Source organism: Chelonia mydas, chromosome 8, assembly GCF_015237465.2.
Source record: "Chelonia mydas isolate rCheMyd1 chromosome 8, rCheMyd1.pri.v2, whole genome shotgun sequence".
NCBI lineage: Eukaryota > Metazoa > Chordata > Testudines > Cheloniidae > Chelonia > Chelonia mydas.
This window is the reverse complement of record NC_057854.1, coordinates 65676070-65698841: the sequence shown is the minus strand read 5'-3', so window position 1 is coordinate 65698841 and position 22772 is coordinate 65676070. Positions and strand designations below refer to the sequence as shown.

Genomic DNA, 22772 nt, shown 5'->3' with positions numbered 1-22772 from the left:
AGCTGACAAATTTACAAGATCGCTCCAAAACCTAATTGAAAAATATTTACATTTCTCTTCCCTCCACTTCCACACAGATAAAAGCTTTTAAAGTTCCATCCCCCAGGACAGATAAATCTACTACGGAAATTCAAATTCTTTGCAATCCTAAATCTATTCCCAGTGACATTCTGATTCAACTTTAATTTACTCACTCCAGTTCTCCTTCAACACTTCCTAGTACAGTAGTGCTTTAAATTCCTCCCTGAAGCAGCACTCTAGGTCCCCCGTCAATCTCTTCCTAGTTTATCCTCCCTAATTGTGGAACTTGGGACTTTTGTAATGACTGATTTTCTACTTGTTACCATTTACTGCATCAGCTATACTTTGGGTAGCAACTTCTGAAAAAATACATCAGCAAGCAACTAAAGCTCAAGCTGTGAGGGGAAAAATTCTCTACTAACACAGGTTGATTAGCATTCATGTCTTTATCAGAAATGGAAAAACTTTACAACCTCAAGAAGCCCTTTTGCTATCTTGTGTGTACAAACAAGTTTGCAGAGATTGTATCTTCGGTTTACAGAACTGAGTACAGTGCATACCCTTATCCTGATGAGCATATCTTGTCATAAGAATGCACCCTATTTTTTAGCCAAAGTTACAATACACATAGAAACTTTGGGGATTTCAAGCATTGATTTTAGCTTTTAGTTTGCATCAACACATTACTTTAGGATTTATAAAACATCAAGATAAGTCCCTTCCAAGGTGAAATTTCCTAGATTAAAAAAGTCTCAGCACAGGTAAAGATTTTTTGGAGTTTTTTATTTATTTATTTTTAAGAGGGTGGGGGGAAATGAAGCAACCCCTATTGCATTTGCTGAAAACTTCTGTAGATCTGGCCAATAGGAATCTAACATTAGCCCACTTACTTTTGAGAATCTAGGTTGGACAGCCTAATCACTGATGACACAGATGGCTCATATGCATAAATGTGGAGTGTAGAGGAAAAAAGAGAAGTTAAAGCAATAGAAAACCCATGCAAAATTGCAACTTAGGTGGACAGTCTATACTCAACATTCAGACATGTGTACTTGGAATCTTAATATTCCTCTTCTGTATTTTGACTTCCCAGTTAATCCTAATACAATACTGGTTGGCTTCAAGAGAAAGAGGAGAAAAACTAGGTAACATGCATGCCTTCATGCTGTGGTAATGATAATGCTCCTAGGCATTCAAATATTACAACGATGAGCATGGTATGAAAGGTGGAGACATTAGACAGTACATAGATTTTCTTCTCTGATTGGCTAGAACTTCTCTTTCATGGAATTTCCTCTTTCAATAGGCATGTATTAAGAATAATTTCATTGTACATATTTCATTTCAAACTCGCACTCAGACAACCATTTCTTACTTCAAGTGACTTGAATGAGTCTTAAGTAAGGGTTTTCAGGGTCATGTCTAAATGTTGAAGAATCTCAGTACTTTAAACTAACAGTGGAAATTACTAACTGTTGGGAGTTAACAAGAACACACAAATGAAAAAGAGAACAATACCACAAAACATGCACTTTGTTTATTTACTTTGACAACTGCAAAGAAACTTAAATAATTTATATTGTACTGGTAAATGTACTATAGTATAGTTTTACAAATAATGATGTATTAGAAATATAAGCCTTCACTAAAAACTTCTGCTATTAAATCTTTGCTAAGAAACAAGGAGACTCTTATTTGGTATGTGAACTAACAAATATGGTTTATTGAGATGCTATAGCATATAAAAGCACAAAATGGCATTTATTAGATGCTGAACAGAAGGTGTTATATTGACTGTTATTCCTTCTAATATACTGGCATGGGGTGCAGAACTTTACAAACGCTTTTGTTTAAGCAGGTACCTGCCCTGAGGAGCTCACAGCTTAAACTGGACAGACAAAATTCAAACAATTAAAAGATGAGTCATGAGGGCAAGAGCAGACAGAGTTGTGGATGATCAGTAACGCAAGACTTGGCAACAGAAGTGGGAATGAAGCGTGGATGAGTTACTAAGCAGATATGCCAGAGCACCTGTCTATATTTTGGGTAGTATATTCTGTGGGCTGTTCACTTACATGTACATTTTAAAGAAAAGTATGGTATATAATGAAAGGGGAAAGAAGCTTCGCTTTGGCAGACAGGATCTTGAGAACATGAATGGAAGACTTCACTGTGGAAAACAAGACATTGAATACCATGAGGTGTACAAGGCTGCAGGTCTTGTATATAGCCTAAACTTGTATACATTGTTGAGCGTAATGTCCTGGTACACTCAGGCAATGGATGCTTTTGGATGGAAGTTGATTATTTGCTTTGAGACAAGCATAATGATAATAAGGAGTGGCTTCCAAAATGTGTAACAACAAGAATATGACAGGCAGGGCTCATGTGCAGTGTGACTCAAAATATATTAAAAGCATGACAATGGGAGAGGGCCGTGCTTTCCAATATGTCAGTTCAGCAAAACAGGTGGTTAATCATAATGTGGACAGCACTGCGCATATATTTAAATAGTACTCATGGAGGGGTGGGCTAACTAACTGTGCACAATGAAATCTTTAAAAATGCAGTTTTATGGCATTTGGGCTCTCTGACTAGTTTTGCTTTTAATTACAATTTATAACATTTACACAAATGCACACACACACACACACATATATTACAGACGATATATCCACTGATGGTTTATAGAGAACAAATTACAAAGCTAAGTAGTGGAAGGAGTTTAAGTTCTCTTTTGCACTCAGTGCTTAACAATAGCATCTACCTTTCCAATAAAAGATTTAATGGGCAGTTGATGTAAACACAGTCTCATAAGTAATATATTCTGTGTGTCCAGCAAGCTCCATTGAGAAAGGGTTATAGCTGTAACATAGGAGGGAAAAAAGGTGGGAGAACCCTGACAAAGTGGACAGGATTCGAGCAAATATTTATAAAATCTAAGACATTCTAAATGACAGAACTGGTTTCATTTGTACACTGGACTTTTCAGTAATGCTTCGAACGCTTCAGTTATGAATTATATTATCATCTGCCTCTTCAACAACCTTTTACTGTGGCCTCCACCCTGACTTTGATATACATGCCCTTTACCACATACCTGATAGCTGTTATCTTACACACAATGGGACCCATTCTGATCTAGATGGATTTTGCCCTATGTACATGGCAGCAACTGTAACTGAATATTGCACACAATACACCAACAAAGTAATGTACATTAGATATTCTAGAACACAAGGAATGGAAGCAAACACTGGGAAATCAGATCTTCCCTTCATCCAAGTCTGAAATATGGTCTACTTTAAACTGTATCCGCTTCTAGTGAACTGTTTGCTAGACTGCTCAAGAGCAGACAGAGTCAAAGTCCAATTGCCCATAACATCAGATGATGAGACTGTGGGTCCTGATGAATGATCCTGACCTTCTGATGGGGTAGATCTGGGGACCAAAAAGGACACAAAGACTCCACCAGACATTTGAAGGAGATCAGTAAACAACGGTTGATGTAGCCAAGCCAGGGAAATGAGAATCATTCTTGCCCTATCATGACATATCTTTCTCACTACCTTCTAGATCAAGGGAAAAGGAGGGAAAGCATACATCAAGCTTTTCCCTCAGTACAGAAAGGAGGCAACTGAAAGGAATTGACTGTCCCTGCTTACTCTGCAATAGAAAAGTGACACTTTTTGCTGAACCTTGTTGTGAACAAGTCTACATATGGTCAATCCTAGCTAGAGATAGTTTGAACCAACTGATCTTTTACGGACCATGCATGCATTTGGGAGCTCTCTTGGCTCAGATGATCCATGACTTCCTCGTTTTCCCCTGCTACATATAGGGCCACAAGGTAAACATCATGATGGATACACCAAACCCATAAACTTTGGATAGGGATATTCTGCTTCCCGAAGCAGCACCAAAGATATCAAATACTGGGTGAGAAGACTCTACTACAGGCACTGCTGGAAGATTTAAAGAGGACACTATACAATCCACCTAACTGTGGAACTGTGGAACATCCTTGCAGGAAGAACCAGATCTTGGAGACTCTGTAGGGGTCCTAGAAGGAGGAAACAGGATACTCCGGAGTAAGTCCAGCAGCGTCTTCTAGTCTCTTCTTCCTAACGGGGAATGAGGAAGATCTTGAAACTGGGGAAACATGCCTTCTTTTGGAAACCCTATGCTTCCCATTGAGAACTGACAACTCAGAGCTGAAAGGTGAACCTGGGCTATTACAGTTTCAGAGCTCTCTGCAACTGTGGATGTAATTGGAACCGATCCAGTAATCAACAAAGGATCTGACAACATGGACAACCTCAGATCCAACATTAAACACGAATCCATCTCCCTTGCTACTATAGATGAGTGGAACAGATCTCCACTTCAGAACCATAGCAGTCCTCTCCAAATCATGCAGATGCAACAGCTCTGATGCACAGGAACTGGCATTGCTAAGAGTGGCCGTTTTTTCTCTATACCTTTTTCTTCTTTGGCAGCTCAACAGGCGGAATCGAAGGTGCTAGAATCATAGAATATCAGGGTTGGACGGGACCTCAGGAGGTCATCTAGTCCAACCCCCTGCTCAAAGCAGGACCAATCCCCAACTAAAGCGCAGATTCTGACACAGTGATCAATTCCATCTTCCTCAATCTGCAAGTGGAAGTCGGGACCAGCCCTGGTCCTGCAGCAGCAGGGGTTCTGACAGAGTTGGATTACTGGGGGCACTGGTAAGGGTAGCGAAACTGTCCCTTGACTTCTCTTCCAGAACCAGAGCAGATGGCCCTCAGTTCAGGCATCTGTAACCTCAGGGGCTTGACTGAGGGAGCTGTGGGAACGGAATCCAACCTTGACAGGGATTACGACTTCTGGGGACCCTGCAGTTCGTTGGCTCTGGTAGTCACTGGGGCAGAGACTGACGTCTTAGACCTAGGATCTGAGGACTGATCAGTCCAGAGGGTCTAGTCTCAAAGGCTTCCTTTAGAAGAAAAATCTGCAAACAAGTCTCTCTGTCCTTACAGGGTCTGGGAATAAAGGTCTGGCAGACTGAACACCCAGAAAGCAACTGTCCTTCTCCCAGGCACTTGAGGCACCACACTAAGTCATCAGATGCCAGGAAGACAGCCAGACAGGAAGTACATTTCTTGAATCCTGGCTTCCTCTGTTTCTTCAGTTCCACCGTAATCTGGAACTGTTAACTATTAATTCACTAATTATAATAAATGGGCTAACACTAACTATTTCTAAGCAGAAAGAAACTCCAACTCCAAAGAGCAGTCACATCCATCCAACCACGGAAGAAACTGAGGTGGTGAGGGAGCTCTGCCCGCTTCATACCCTCGCCTTCAGTGTATCATGATGCTGAAGGGACACTGCTAAAAGTTCTACCATAAAGCATCACAATGTGGTCCAGTACTCATAAATGGGTATATGCAGAGCCATTAGAAGAACAGAAAATTAAGATAAAATACATAACAAATCAACAATAAGCAGTATAAAGGAATACCCTTGAACTGTACAGATGGAAATTTACAAGATAAAGTCACCATCAACCACTCAAACCCTATGGAGAATAAAATAGAAACTATCAGTTTACCCTCTCTCAAGCAAACATTAGGTAAATCAGAGGGAACATTAACCATGCCTTGACAACATACTGACTCCATACTGACTCCCGCAGTCCAACAAGGGCAGTTATCTCCAGAGGTCTTTCCATCAAGAACATTCCTCCCCTCAAGTGGCCCTGAGTTCAAATCAAGGAATTTATCAGCAAGAATACCTCAGCTGATCATTGGATGTCTCTTACTTTTCTTGATCTAGACCATGTAGGGCTTTATGTATTAAAATCAACACCACTGGAAGTAGACAGTAGCATATGCAACATAGGTGCACAGAATCAGTGTTGGATTTAAATCTTTAGATTATGGGATCTTTTTCCTTTTCAGTCTTTCTACCTTCTCTTCATTTAACTCAATGTTCTGCTAAAGCAAAAGCCCAGAGTCCTACAGTGGACAAGCGTTAAAGCTGTGGAACGGAGACCGTATGGTGTGAATCCAAGGCGATTGCTGTGCTGTAATCATAAATCATACTGTAATGATCAGTAAATTTTCAAGCAAACCGTCACTGGCCGAGGTCACATGTCATTCTGGAAGGAATGCTGTCATCTACCTATGAAGGCTTTGTTGATATATCATACTTCATACAATTTGCTGCCATCAAATTCAACTGGGGAAGCAATTCAAAAGCAGCTTTAGACTTTCAGGTTTACCACCTGAACTAACAGAGTGGCAACTCCAAATGCTTCCCTCCCCCATATGGGCTGGTTAAAGAATAACCCAAAAGATTAGTGAAAACAGGGTGGTGTTCTCAATGATAATGAAGTTACTATTTAATTCAGCGCTGTGTGTTAAAGATTAAGAAAAAGTTAAACACTTATGACAGAGCTGGAGAGCAAAGTCTGGCTACAGCTGTACTAGTTTCCCCACACCTCCCTGCAAATGTGCCCCAGCATTAACCTGAAGGTACCATCCTGAAGGGATAAAAGGGTTCATTAATCCATCCTCACGTACATTCAAATCAGTGACTCTACTGAAAGAAGAAACAGGTCGATTTCGCTCTACTCCTGCTTGGGAAAGCTCTGGAGCAGCAGTACGGGTAGACATTGAGGCTATTCACCGGGGAGAAGTCATCAAAACCTGAGGCCGGGAAAGGAGTGGAGAAGTGAATGCACTCCCACGGTTTCAGAAACGTATCTGAAGAGAGCAGGTGAAATATGGACATCCTTTGCAACAGCCATGAGGCTCCTCACAGGTCTTCACACTTATCCAACCCTGCAGTATTGCCAGCTCTCATGCTTTTATTATGAAAGTCTGTATTTAGTGTTTTTCTTAAAGCTGGAGCTTTAAGAAAAAAAGAGGGAGAAAGAATTCTAAGTACTAAGGAACTAGCCCTTACAGTTAAAGAGACAAGCTTGAATATGTGAACCCCAAAAGCTCAAAAACCAAAAGGCAAATAAAAAACCAAAATGCATAATTTTTAAAATCTCATTATTTTTATTTCAATAGCATTTTGGGGGTGGGGGAGGGAAGAGGGCTGACTTGTAACTTTTGAATGCTTGTGCTTGGCAATACTGAGACAGCTACTACTCAATAGCTAGTCTGAAAGATGGATCCCCTTAAAAAGGCCCATTGATAGCATGCTAGTAGGAATCCCAACAGCCAGAAGAGTGGATGTCAGAAGATTACAGATTTCTAACCTGGGCATTGCCCCTGGACATTAGAGCACCCACTACTTTCCATATCAACCTCTGGCTAACAGTCTTCTAGCTGTTAGGGGTATCTTGTACACTTTCCAACTAAGTAGTACATAAGTGGAGGTGTTTGAGAGTGTGTATGATGGGTCTATATAGAAATTGAGACGTATGGTACTGAGAAAGAATCAGTTTTACACAAATTATGGGGGAGAAAAGAAAGAAAAAAAGGAGAAACAAAAAGATAGGGGAGGAATAAAAGATTGTAAGGAAAGGAATGGACATAAGGGAGTGAAGGGAGAGAGACAGAAACTAAGCCAGAAAATGATGCATCCTAATATACTATAGCAAAATAAGACAGAAAATATGGAGTGCAGCCAGGAAAGGAAAGGAAAGGAGGTCCAAGGAAGGAAGAGAAAGACACGAGCTAATAAGCATCAGGTACATTTTTCAGGGCTTGACTATTATGATGGTACTTCTTGTGACATGGATATTTATCCACCATGATCTGAACTGAAAGCACCAAGTTCCTTTTACACAGACCACAAAGTTAATACCCTCTGATAGTTGTTTTCAGTTTACATATTTAGCACCTGTACAGAAATTCGTTTCTTTCTTTTGGTAACAGATAATGTGCCTTGGAAGGGGAAATTAGTTACCAATAATGCTGTTACATAGTCTACCATATTTCTATCATGCAACGGAAACTAGGCCTCACTTAACAGCATTATGGGTTCATCTACCAGAAGGAATAGCCATGTAAATGTAATGTGTCCTAATGTAAAGGTAATGAATCCCAAATATTTTTTAAAATAAGTAAATTTGATTAACAACGTGAAAAGTAAAAACACTAAATAACAATTATCAGTTACACTCACTATTCATTTTAACAAATCAGTCTCCCCACTCTGAGAGGTAGGTATATTAGGTGCCTTACCAAGTTATTTCCAGTTTTAGAGCAATTCCCTATAACTAAAATAAGGAATACTGGCAGAACTGGTAACTTCTCTAGAAACAAAATGATGTTGTAAAGACAGAAAAACTCCAAATTTACCAGAAAGGCAACTGGTGTTTCTACAACATGCCCCCTATTACCTACAAAAGCCTTTTTGGGCAAACACCAGTCAGCTAGGAATCCATGGATTTGTGGGATCTTTGCCATGCTTGACATAGGGGGTAACTATCTTGTATGGCATGCTTCCTTCAAAACCTACTAGCTTCAAAGGTAGACTCAGTGCAGGAGTATTAGTGCAACAAGCATGGGTAGCAGGAAGCCCAAAAAGATGTATAGATCAAGCTCTCTATTGAGAATCATCTCAATTTCTCAGCAGGTTCCCAGGTTTGAAGGCCATTTCCTTTCCCTGAGACATGGCCACAAAACCTTCCCCTGATGAGGGCAGGGTGCAGCAGCAATTCTGCAAAATTCTCCTCAATGAGTTTTAGCAGTATTTCTTCTCACACAGAAGGGGAACATTTAGCCCTTAGAAATTTTTACATTTCCTAAATTCTTTGTGTAAGCATTACTCTCAGTAGTGATCAAATTAAATGAATGAATCACAAAAAATCCATACCCTTTTGAGTAATATTAAAATTCAGTGACTTTTTATGATTATTATAATTCATTCCCTTATTATCTCTGTTTTGTTTTCTGAGAATGATAGAACTCTGACAATTAAAAACAAACATGGAAATATACAGGTAAGGGCAATTCTGCCCTTGCAAATTAATGGGAGATTTACAAGTCCCTGTAAATAACAGTTTTGCTGACATGCCATTCTCTTCTACTTGCCAGCTGACAACACTAATTAAATTCATATCTTAAATTCATGACATGGCTAGCTACTAAAAATCAAGGACTGAATAGAGACACTGGATTTATGCTTATTACAACCATCTATAACCCACTTAAAAACCCTCCCAAGCTCCCCTGACCCCAGTGACTGGAGAGGTGTTAATAGGCAACTTCACCTTGATTGGTCCCTTGAAATATGTGTTAATGACTTTTGCTTGTATTTAGCTGTAACACTCCCAGTACATTTCTCAACGGTGAAGAAGAGCTCTGTGTAAGCTGGAAAGCTTGTCTCTTTCACCAACAGAAGTCGATCCAGTAAAAGATATTACCTCACCCACCTTGTCTCTCTAATACTGAATAAAAGCAACTCTGGGACATCTTTAATTTGTACACTTGCATTTTTATGTGTGTGTATTGTTCTTTGAAAAGCAGTATCCTATGGTTTTCATAGATTAGACTTCTATGTCCATTTGTGCCTGTTACACTTTAATCTCTTCCCCCCACTCCCTTCTGTGTGCCAACTCCCTTTCAGATATCACATTTTGCACTGAATAATCTATGTTACTATAGTGTGCTTATGGACCTAAAAGAAGGGTTTAGCAAAACTCTGACCTTGGCGTAAATTAAAAATGCTGAACATGGAGTAAACACCGTATTCAGTGGGAGGAAACTAAAATCTGTTAGTCAACCAAAGCAAAGTAACAGCTCCAAGGAGTACATCTAAAAAGTTAGAGAAAATTAATTACCCACCTGCAGCCTGATCTTGCAATCTAACCAGAGAAAAATGAAAGAGTTTGACTAAATAAATATGTTTCATCTTTTGGCATCTGGGTCTTCTGATGTTTAATTAAAAGAAAAGGATGAACCCTAGCCGCTATGTTCTGCTCTTAATGCTAGATCGCTGCTTAGATACTAAAGCAACAGGCACATTGAAAATGCCTATGACAGATACATAAATGTAAATGGGAGCTCTGCAAATACATGAAATAAAATATATCCATTGTGCTCAGGTAAATGACATCCCACCCTACCACGAATTTCAAAACAATTTTTATTAAAAATACATTAACCCAAATAAAGGACAAGAAACCCAGACTGAAACACTTCACATGGAGAAAAAAAACTTGTTTTTGCCTTTGGATATGAGTTACTGGAAAATATCTTGGCATTAGGCAAGTTGGTTCTTGTGCCATCATGATACATTATTCTGGGAAGAGGAAATATCTACACTTAGCATTAGTGCTACAGCAAAAGTAGCAGTGGTATTAAACCCTGAGATGAGAAATCACAATATAGGTTAACAGCCATCTAGCTCAATATTTAATTGGGTAGGACAGCATATACTTTTTGCCAGATGAGTTCAGCATACTTAGGGGTGGTACACATCCTAACTCCTCCTTTGTTTGCAGTGTGTGAGAGACACCACTCTTACAGAATCGTTTTGGGGAATCTATTTATGCTATAGCATTCAATGAAATGGGGCTGTAACAATTCACTAAAACAGTTGTAGAGCCATTTTACCCCACCCACATTACACACAAATGTGTCAGAAGACAGCTGACCTTACTATGTTCTGGTAAAGTTACAGCTGAATGGCCAGATCTAGGAGCACCAGAGCACAGAGTTTAATGCCCTAGAGCAAAATAAGGAACAACAATAGACTAACACTGGGATTGACTTTTTCCCCTCAATAAAATTAGATATTTTGCAAACTTTTTCCTGTGTTACTTCCAGACAGCTTTTCAGGAAAATCACTGCCTAGAAAATTAAACCAACTATATAATTATGTTCCATATTACCTATGGAATACAAAACCATTCACTATTTCCTTATGTATAATTGCAACCTACTTGTGATGTTCTACCCATGCATACAAAATGTATTGTTAGATTTGTCAATAGAAATATTACAGTGAAGTTGAATAATGTTGTATATAGGATAAAGCACAAAAGTTAAACAAATTTCTTAAATGCGTGTCATCAAAGCCCTTTTCAGTTTTAATAGTTTAATCTATTACAATGAAACATTTTAGTGAAGACTTAGCAAGTCTAAAGCTACATAGTGTGAAAAAATATCTCCAAATATCTACAAATAATATTTGTAAAATATGCAAATGTATGTGTTCTGTTTTTATCATAGCTGCTAATTATTAGGCAGCCTACTCTTCCAAAAATAGTAGAAGTTTAAGAATACCTTCAAGTCTCTACAATGGCCTTGAGAATACTTTCAGCACTTTCTAAGGTCTTGTCTTCACAGTGCTGGCACAGTGCACTAAAGGTGTGCTCTAACATGTGGCAGTCTAACTGCTCAGCTCTAAAAGGTACCTCATTTGCATTAACGTAGTCCGAGTTTGGGACTACATTAAAGGGAACTAGGTAGCTTTTAGAACAGTGATATTAAGACCTCAGTGGTTCAGGAGCCAAATTAGCGATCAACATTACCCAAAACAGGCACAGTAGTATGAATTCATTGTTTCTTTTACTATGGTACGATATATTCTTATTTAAACAGTAAATATATATTCTCACAGCAAAACGCCTAACCAAGTATTATTATTTTATCAACTTCAACTGGTTAATAACATAGTAAAAGCATCCTGATTGGTTACTGCAAAGAGCTGCAGGAGACACATTGTAGGGCCACTGCGGCTCGCAAGCCTCAGTCTGAGTATCACTGTTTTTAACAGCAGGGTCTACACGGGGCAGTTAGAGCATTTTACAGAACACATCCTTGTGGTACATTTTGCCGCACCGTGTAACCCTAACTTTATTCTGTGTTTACCATGCTATAAATAAAGTAAAATAGTTGTTTTTAAGATGCCTGTTATTCTAGTCTCCCCTGTTTGGATTGGTAATATTTTGGCAGTAAGGTTTTGTTTATTATCAGACCTACACAGTATGTTTGAACTACTAGTCTCATTCAGCAATTTGTTTTAGCAGCACGTCTAATTAGTAGCATAGTCTTTTAATATTATACTTCTGGTATGGTGCTTTGAAAGTCCAAATTATCTAATACAGCATTTCAACAACATTAAGAACATAAAATTCATTATTAAAAGGTCTATACATTTAAAAAGTAGTATCCATATTCATGACCCAATCTAATTTGTTGAGACAATTTAAAACATTAAAAAAATGCCTCAGATTTCTACAGCAATTATTCTCACACTGCGATCCACAGAAATTCATCGTGGTGAAGAATCCATCAGTCTTCAGTAAGGATGTTGAGCCCAGCTATTACTCTTATGGCCAGTCTCTGATCACTGGTATAATGGCATATAGAAGGCTTTAGTTATGTTACTGTATAGTTATATCAGCGCAACAGAGATTGGAATCTGGCCCTTAGGCTTTCTTGAGGTTTAAATAATAAAACAAGATAAAACAAGCACCTATCTGCGTCTTGTGTGACTACTTCAGTTTTTGGGGGGCACACCCAAGGCCGTCTGAGGCATAATATATAGCCACCCTCAAACACACAATTTCCTTGCTGCTTTCCCTTTGCTTAGGGGAAGAGAGACTTGTAATTTATTGCTGGTTTATTGCAGCAGCAAATCACAACCCTACCACAACAGCTAACCTGGCCAGTGTTGGGAAGATGGAGCAAGCTAAAGTTCCACCAGATCCCTGCCCTTCCCCACCCATTTGTTCTGGGCATGGGGAGTGCCGAGTGCATAGGGGAGTAAGATAGATGGTTTTAGTTCCCATTGTGGCTTTGCAGGGCTTTGAATATCAGTACGGAGACCTTGAACTGGATTCTATATTCTGTGGGGAGCATGATGGTAACATGTTCACAATGACCCAGGTTAATAACCAGACAGGTTTTGTACCAGTTAAAGCTTTTCCAGGGTATATGGCTTCATTTCTATCTGTAATGAGTTGCAACAATCAAACCCAGAGGTCATAAATGTATAGATCACTATGGATAAATCTGAGTTTGACAGGCTGGATCATAATCTTCTTGCCACCACAGACTGAAGTGGGTGTTTGTCTTCAGTTATGGCTATTTGCTATTGGATGCTGTTTGCTAAGATCCTGTGCTTGGTGTCCTGTGACAGTGGCTCTCAACCTTTCCAGACTACTGTACCCCTTTCAGGAGTCTGATTTGTTTTATGTACCCCCAAGTTTCACCTCACTTAAAAACTACTTGCTTACAAAATTGGACCTAAAAATACAAAAATGTCACAGCACACTATTCTGAAAAATTGCTTTCTCATTTTTACCATATAATTATAAAACAAATCAATTGGAATATAAATATTGTACTTATATTTCAGTGTATAGTATATAGACCAGTATAAACAACTCAGTCTGTATGGAATTTTAGTTTGTACTGACTTCGCAAGTGGGTTTTTTGGTAGTGTGTTGTAAAACTAGGCAAATATCTAGATGAGTTGATGTACCCCCCTGGAAGACCTCTGCGTACCCCTGGTTCAGAACCACTGTCCTATGAGACCTCTTGATTGCAAATGATATTCTGTTTGAAATAAGCTAATTTCTTGTAATGGGATGTGTTGTGTTTGTGGGTAAATGGCAAAAGTCTGTATTCAGCAATCATCCAGAGCCTTCAAGGGCTTGCACATTTTTGCCTAGATAGGTCCCGCAGACGAGAGTATCAGATATGCAGAAATTTAGTATTTGTAATGAAAAGCGATAGTTAAATAGAATGCAGCTGTAGCTGCAATTCAATGCACGTAACAATTGTGTCAATGCTTAGCAAGAGGTTACAGTTAAGTCAGGACATCTAAACATTTGAATAAGACAGATTTTACTCTTAGATATACTATGCTGGGTGAGGCCCCCAATGAAATGAATCAAAGTCAGACATATATATCACAGGGCAAAATATGTCCCATTATGTTGAAACATGGTACCAAACACTGTAGTATGCTTATGACATATACTTGAGAAAGGAAAACATCATTCAAAATATATTGCAATATTTCCTACTTTTCTAATATGAAAAATATACATTCACTATAATATATAAAAATAGATGAATATTTCTTTTCAATGCTTATATTTAAATAACATAGGGAATTACAATACCAGACTTGGGTTATGAGATTTCACAGTCTAATGTGCACAAATACCATGAAGCATGCCCTAACCAACCTCCCGCTATATCTTATTATTTAAAAAACCATATCTTTGCTACTTTATTTCCCATTGCACAGTCCAAAATGTATGTTCTTCAAGCAATAACCTCACACTTCCCTTCAGTTCCTTTCCTTTATTAATGGTGTATAATCAGTATTAAAGACTAATTTTGCAAAGCATGTATAGACCAGACATTGACCAGATACATACACACATACACTATTTTGTAAAATATTTGAAAATCAGATGAAATGTTACAGTGAATTCTTTAGGTTTTCTTGCCATTAACGTGAGATATGTATCTTCATTTTGCCCCCAATCCAAAACTAAGGTTGTTTTCCAAGATTTAATCCATGCTTACAAGAAAATCAGCTATTTTAAAAGTCAGAACATGTTTCCCATAGCATTCTTTCACAGATCAGATTTCAAGTTTCTCTGAAACAAATCTGAAGTACAGGCTTCTAGTGTTCCCATTTTTGCCAAGTTTATCCTACTGACATTAAATATGTTTTTTACAGGTTTTGAAATTAAAGTCCCAATATTTTTATTAGAATAAAGGTTTAGGGTGAACCTAGTTTAAAAACACTCAACAGTGAATCCACTACCTTTTAGCTCTATTTATACCAGGAAATAAAAAGGGACAGCCAACAAACTTGCAATAGACCAGTGCTATATCAAAGAGAATAACTGTGTTTTTACAAATATTGGGGGGGCAAGCTATTTATGACAATTTTTCCTTATTAACAAAAAGACATTATAGATGTTCAGCACAGTGCATGTTTTTATCAAAATAAGCCCTGAGCCATACAAATCCTCATCCACATGCTCAACTTGAAGCATGTCAATAGTCCTACTGTCCATTAAGTCAGCTAATGCACATGCTTAAAGTAAAACACGTGCATAAGGGTTTGCAGGATCCCTCTTCAGAATGCAAAAAATTAGAGTTATTTCAGATTTCCCATTCCAGGCAAAGTTTCCTTCAAACCTAAATCACATCTTAAATCCCCTTTCCTACAAACTTTCATTTAATCTTTTGTATTATAAAGAAAATTCAAACACTGGACCCAAATTCTTGCTTGCTTTATAGATATGCATAAATATGACAGCAACACATACACACAAGCACACCCATTTTGTTAACTGCAGTGTAATATAGAGAATGGTTGTCCCAAGCCTGGCACCCATAAAAACCAGTGGATAGACCACTGTGAAGGCCATCCTCAACTGGACCCACATGGGGAAGCCACAGGGCATGGGGAAAGAATCAAATAGTAGACCATATGTTTTTGCTTTTCAGTTTGCTTTTCTTTTGCACAGGTCTAGGTACGCTCCCTTTCTGCTGGCTCTTCTAGCCACTACCAGCTTCTCCCCTTTCTTATCTGTTGCCCCTCTGGCCCCCTGTCTCTTATCCTTTCCTCTTATGCAGCAGAAAGAGTGACAAGTGAATATCTTTAACTCTAAAAGAAATCTGCCAAATGCAACCACATAATCTCTGAAGAGAAAAACAGACACTATCCATTTATTGTTTATAGGGTAGGACAGCTGGGGGTAGGGATCTTCACCAAAGTAAGAGCTTTGCCAGAAAAAGAAGCAGAATTACTTTAAGCTAGGTGAAAATTCCAATGCCTTCACACTTGTTGCTACTTCCTGGGGGCCATATACTGCCCAGAGTCTCCCCTCCAACCTTTTAATTGATTTAAATCCCTGTCACTGGGGATTGCATAGTGTAACCCGGAGCAGAATTTGGTCCTTACACTCCAAAGACAACTCAGTTTTTATTAGGTTGGGACCTACCATAGACATCTGTTATTTTTAAAATAGCCAGACACAGAACAGAAGCAGGCTACAGCAGAGGATTTGCCTAAAAAGAGCGATGATTACATAGAGTACCTATTGCTGATATCAACTAATATTTGGACATTGCAAGGACATGCTACTGAAAAACCGCAAATATCATCTTTGTTAAAAATATGGCCCATGTTTCAGTATCACAACACTGTGGGGAGCAAAACACATCAGACCTCTCGAACACGTACTAGACTAGGCAATTTTTAAAGCCTGTGTATTAAAGTTTAATTGGTAACTTTAACCTTGACTATCACTTTCAACAGAAATATCACAGTAGTGCTAGGATTTTCAGAGATTTATGATCCTGTGTTCTTGAAAAGATACTAGCACCACTGTAGTAATGTATGTCTCAAATAATTGATCTGTCTCTTACAAGTGTTGTTCTCTTGATTGCACATTGCCTTGAGAAAGAGAAGCTGTTATCTGATGGAAACACCACCAGTCAACAGTACATTTAGAAGGATACAAATAAGACAGGGATTGCCTTGCTATTATGACTTAATTTGAAAATTGCCACATTGCTTATACAGAAGAATGTGATCAATATGTAGTTTTCAGCTATGTTTTGTTAGCTCTTATTTCAAATATATGTAATAGCAGAATCAATTTTGCAGAAGTATGAAGATTTGACACCAATATTTTCAACCAGGAGACATAAATTTAGGTACCTAAAAATAGTAGAATGATTTTCAGAGGTCCTGAACTTCCACTGGCTTCCAAAAAACAATTGAGGACCAGAGTCTGCCATCAGTACTAACGTTGGCTGGACTTCAACAGAACTACCTGCAGAATAAGGTATTCAGAGAATCTCGGCCTTAACAACTTAGGATTCAGGAAAGCACTTAAGCATGTGCTTAAGTCCCACTGACTTCAGTGGCATTTAAACACCGGCTTAAGCCACCTTCCTGAATAAGGGACCTCAATAATTACTGACTTCAATGGGAGCTGAAAATACTCAAGTTACTTATATTTAAGTGCCTACGCAGGGACTTGAGAGCCTAACAGTAGACAGCAAAGTTTAAAAATTCGAGCCTAAATGAGAGCTCACACACACATGGACAATATGCCTAATACATCAGTTTGTATAACTGAATGAGTAAATAGACAATAGCCCCACTAGGCCAATGGCTTGTTACTCTTCATGCTGCCCCTTCTGATAGCAGTACATATTAAAAGTTAAACTTATTTTTAAATGGCTTCAGTTTCCTCGAGTAGAAAGGCATACAGACTGACCTAAGTGCAGAGTGAAGCAAGTTTTGGCTAGAGGCAACAAAGCAACTGTAAACCTTCTAAAACATCTCATAATCTGACATGAGTAAGAAGGGTGTGGATTGTTTCAAGTAGTTACAACATTTAGAACCTGTGCAGCTGAACACTGGGAATGATGGCAGCCTAACCACCACACTTACTCCTCAGCAAACACACAGCTTTTACCAGGTTTTGAGATGGTGCAAGGCTGCTAGCCCATTTAGTGTTCTACTCAAACTGTACTCAGGTATCTACATTTAGAAACATTTAACAATAACTTAGTTTTATTCAGAATAACTATTACCATATGCATAACAAATCTCCAGTAATTAAACTGTGAAAAGAAACATACAAACGACAAAAGCATAATTACTGTAAAAAAATTCAGTGTTAAACAGAAGAACTATTGAATAGTCTATTCAGAAAAATAATTGGTCTCCAGAGGAGATGCTCACCCAGTTAGTACATAGTTTGTAATTAAACCCTTAATTTTCTTAAGAGCCAGTGTTCGTGATTCTATAACAACATCAAACAAACTCTAGTGAAAAATACAGCCTTTACGAAGGTGTATGTAAAATTAGAGACTATTTATGCCTTTTTTGGAGAGCAGCTAAAGTCCAGTCCAGCAAAGCACGGATAAATCCCAAGACAGGTTGAAAGCACCGAGAACTTTGTAGGATCAGAAACTAAGATTTATACAGTAGCTGCCTGTTTTTAACAGCAAAGTACACAAGAGTGGAGAAACTGCTAACCAAAAGCCCAGAAGCTTTTCAATGTGCAAACACAGCTAAACAAGCACTACTTATAAACATGCATGTAAAAAAGCCTGGAGTTCAGTCAGTCATATGACTATATCTTTGAAAACACAGCCAAGCCATTGATTTAGACGTGCAAGACTTTAGGTTCCCAACAGAAAAATGTTCAATGTGTTTTCAACACAGCGTGCAGTGTAATGCTGATCATGATACAGTATGATGTTATAGCTTGAAGCTTTCTTTTGCCTTTTTAATTCAAAAGGATAATTAATAAAAGGTATAAAACAAACCTGAATCCATGTGTCTGGAGTTTCTTCGAATTCCATTAGTTCGTTTCTGCATAGCAAAAATACAAGTCAAAAACATGTATAAACCGGTTTTCATTTCTAAGTATAGTAGAACCTCAGAGTTAAAAACATCAGAGTTACAAACTGATCAGTCAACCTCACACCTCATTTGGAACCAGAAATACACAAACAGGCAGCAGCAGAGGCAAAAAAAAAAAAAAAAGGGGGGGGGGGGATTCAATACAGTACTGTGTTAAATGTAACTACTAAAAAAAATAAAGGGAAAGCACATTTTTCTTCTGCGTAGTAGTTTCAAAGTTGCATTAAGTAAATGTTCAGTTGTAAACTTCTGAAAGAACCACCATAATATTTTATTCAGAGTTATGAACAACTTCCATTCCCAAGGTGTTTGTAACTCTCAACTAAACTAGTGTTTGTAGTCTACTAGGCAAAGCCAATTTTTAAAAAGTTCTCTTCTATCCTACAATGGGGTTAATGCAGAAATATCATGCGTTAATATTTTATTGTTGGGGTGCAAGTGACACAAAAGGTTCATGTGTTAGCCTGTCACCTCTTGACATCTGGGTTCAAACTCCACTGAGATCACATGTGAAAATGATTGTAATAACTCAGCCTATTTTATACTGGAAAAATACATCACACAGTTTGGCATTGTCTGACTCAGGGAAAGTCCGGAACTAGAACAGCAGCAAGAATGAATGTGAATGAAGCTGCAGTTCCAATAGGATGGGACCTTTACACTGTTCTTGCTTTGTACTAAAGCTCCTTATAGTTAACAATGCCTGTCCCATCTCTCAAATGAGCATTTAATTTTTTTTTTTAAAACATGACGTAATAAACTTTTATTCTATTTGTTTAAGTTTAGTTTAGGCAAACTGGAGCCATATGAAATCCCAGGTACACTATACAAACATGATGGTTTATTATTTGGCAAGTGCTGATTTGTACCAGTTGCACAGATCTCTGCATTTAAATAGGCCCTGAGGAACTCCAGTGCATAATAAGGTATATTTGTACGTTAGTCATCTCCTCCTGCTACTTGTTTTAATTAGTAGCTTGCATGAGGGCTCATGCAAATTACAATGTTTTACTCAAGCCAAGCAGAGCAAAAACAAAGGGTGCAATCAGGTTTTTTAAAAATTGAGACTGTATTGTTTATTCACACTGACACAGAGAGGAGAGGAGCCATAAGCCTGGGGTGAGGGGAAAGCTGGGGGGAAGTTATTGTGGTTGGTTGCAAACTGTTTCCATGGCTTAACTGGAAAAAAAAATGTGATAACTTATCAATGTACAATAAAATTACATACACTAAAGGAAAGAAGAGGGCATAAAAAATACCCAAGGAAGTAAATGTTGGGAGTGTGTGAAAATGTACTGAATGCTTCATCTTATGTTATTATCAGCAGATCTTCACATTTTCTGCAACATAAATCCATCTTTTCTTAAAAACCTGATCTTCATTTACACTATGTCCCCTTTACACCACTCTGGCAGCATAAAGGAACCTTAAAGACATATTAAATACATTTAAGGCCCCTTCATACTACCAGAACCATGTAAAGGGGCCATGGCACAAATGAGAATAAGGCTCCAATTTTACATTCTACATAAAATCAAGGTACAGAAACCTCATCAGGAGAAGGAATTTTTTCTTACAAAAATCTCAAGAATCAAGTTGGAGGAAGAGGCATGGAAAGAGGAGGAATAAAATAGAATTAGGATAAATATTATCTCATCCAGTCACATATGTTCCTCATTGGTAGTTTTACTCACTTCTGGCAACCTTGTCCATAACATACCATAAGCAATCTGTTTATAGCTTTTTCAGTACTGTATGCCATGTGTAATGATCAACAGACTTTTAAGCAAACAAACCAAGCTGTAGTTTTGGTATTTAAGAATGTTCATGTTTCACAGTTTAGAGAGAGATTAAAAATATAAAACAAACAAACAGCACATGGCAGAAGGTAAGGTAGCAAACTGCTGGTGGTGAGGATTCTATTAAAATGAGCACATGCAACAGACATTTTAAAGTGAGTTTATAGCACTGGCAACTGAGGTCTTCTACATAATCATAAAACATGTCTAAACACATGCCAACCACTCCTCCCTCCTCCCCTCAGAGTTCTGTCAATGTTTTTTTTATCCTTATAATGTGTGATCCCCTCAAGGAAAACCGAATAGTTCTATGCCCATTAAATCCTGCCCACTCCCATAAACCTATCAAAATAGGGCAAACTAATGTCAACTATAAGAATTATTTTATGATATGGACACCTGCCCAATAGGGGCTGAGCTGAACTGAACTCAACATCTCACCACACATAGGCCACTGAACAGTTATCAAAAGGTTATAGTTCATGGTCCATAATGACCTGTGCCAGATCTCAACATTTAATGGGGGTCACACAGGTGAGATTCCATATCTATTTAACAGTCACCACAACCATCCAGGGCCCATAACATTACACTTTAATTATCCAAAGCACTAGGTTTTCTAAGCTATAAGTGACAGAAATGTATATCCTGCATTAAATTCTCCACAAGTCAAAGGGGTAAAAAAACTTGTTACCTGCCCAGTATAGAGGGCTTATATTTTCAGTCCTAGATTTCCTTTTACAGTTCATTTAGCCACTAGATCAAACAACATTAACATTACTAAAGATGACAGGCATGTATATAACACTTCTGTTCAGGTAAGTGGTGTAAAACAAAACCAGTTGTCAGTGGGGTTCTATTAATTCCTCCAATAGGTTTTAAGGAAATTTAAACAGGTCTATTAACATAAGAACTTCCAAATAGCAATTAGACAGCAGAAACTAGCTAAAAATGTGCACTATCCTAGGAGCAGGCTGAGAATACAGTCTTAGTTATGTAACATTTATTAGCAGTCAGCATTAATCGGCCATTATATTATTATAACAGTAATACTTTTCTTTTGATTTGCATTGCCAACCTGAGTCATGGCAGGACAGCTTGCAAGTAGAGACAATCACAAACCTGAATAGGTAAAATTATCATCCTACAAATTTATATGGTGCTCATAACCATAATGCCAGTTTACAGAATGAATTTACATCCACTGATCTAAAATGGATGCTGGAAACGCAACATAGTGTCCTGGGTTTAAAATATAGTCTGTATTTTGACAAAGTTAGTGGGAAGTAGGACTTTTACTTCTTTCTGTACCATAATGGAAAGACATCAGCAATATGCAGTGAGATACCTCACTGTTACTTTCAGTATTCTTAGAGCTTTGTCATGACATATCACACGTACCGACTAACTTCTCTGGACATTAGTAGTTCATTTTGCTGTCCTGTCAGGATTAAACATGCTTGCCGAGTGACACTAAGAAAGAATACGGTTATGTAAAAAGTCAGCATTCCACTGCAAATTTTGCAGCTTACTGTAGGCTGAAGAATTGCAGATTTATTAGTCCGTAGTAATACAGTATTATTGCAGAATTTGCTGAAATTTACCTGAGGATAGTTTTATCTCTGTTGCCAAATTTGGCCTAGAACAGTTGGAGACCTCTGATCACTGATATTCTGAGTTAAATTAACATTGTTTTACTTTCCCCCTATAATTTAAGAAAACCTACATTCTTCCCAGTATCTTAAACACTGAAAAATCTCAATGAAAATTAAGTTAATCCCCTGCAATTTAATACAGATATAGCTAATTGTTAGTGTATGTACATGGAGTCACTTCTACTGCTAGAGTTTGCATAACTCTAAATAAATGTAAGTTAGCTGCAGAAAAAATACATTATCTGTAGCACTGGCACAGCCGTACGAAGTAAATGAACAATTTGTAAGCCTTCAACAAAATAAATATCGCATAAAAATTGAAAATAAATCCTTACCTCATGTTTCAGGATCCCATGTTCTGAAACAAAAGTAAAAATGGGCATTATCAGTGCCTGTCAATTTGTTCTTTTATATAGTAATCTCTGTACTGCGCTGCCTGAGAACACACGCCTGCTTTGTTTTGCTAACTGATACCTGTAATATGGTCCGACAGCCCTGGAGCTGAGCTAATTATTGTTTTGCAAACTGTGTTCTTAGACCTGATTGGCTCTTGTCAGGTAACACTGAACCAACACTATAAATGGCCTGTTTCTGAGTTCTGCTGAACTTTCCAACAGTTGTACGCCAAACAATCAAATAATTTAAATCTTTAGAAATGGTTATACTGAGTTTCAAAACACTATGTAACCGCATACACTTTGGGAAATTCTATAGTTAAGATTCCTATTGCAACTGTAATTTAACCTTCCTCTAATCCCTTTGCATCTATATAATATTCTATATTGCTGTATAATCAGTTCAATGTTTTGCCTACTGGTTGTGGTGGGAACCTTAGCTTTGATGTTTCTTGAGATTCATGTACTTAAATTCTCAAGTAGCACTGCACTAACATACTGTAGGTTTTTTTGCAATGAGTTTCCTT

At 38.0% G+C, this 22772-nt stretch overlaps 1 protein-coding gene across 3 annotated transcripts in view; it reads right to left on the bottom strand.

Moving 5' to 3' along the window:
* Positions 1-22772, bottom strand: part of VAV3 (vav guanine nucleotide exchange factor 3) — a 244734-nt gene that overhangs the window by 56291 nt on the left and 165671 nt on the right. For all 3 annotated transcript variants that reach the window (XM_007055209.4, XM_043552808.1, XM_037906160.2), the window contains 2 exons: positions 22186-22208; positions 18300-18345 (listed from right to left, as the gene is read on the bottom strand). In XM_007055209.4, coding sequence (XP_007055271.2) covers positions 18300-18345; positions 22186-22208 — 69 coding nt within the window. The remainder of the gene's footprint in view (positions 1-18299; positions 18346-22185; positions 22209-22772) is intronic.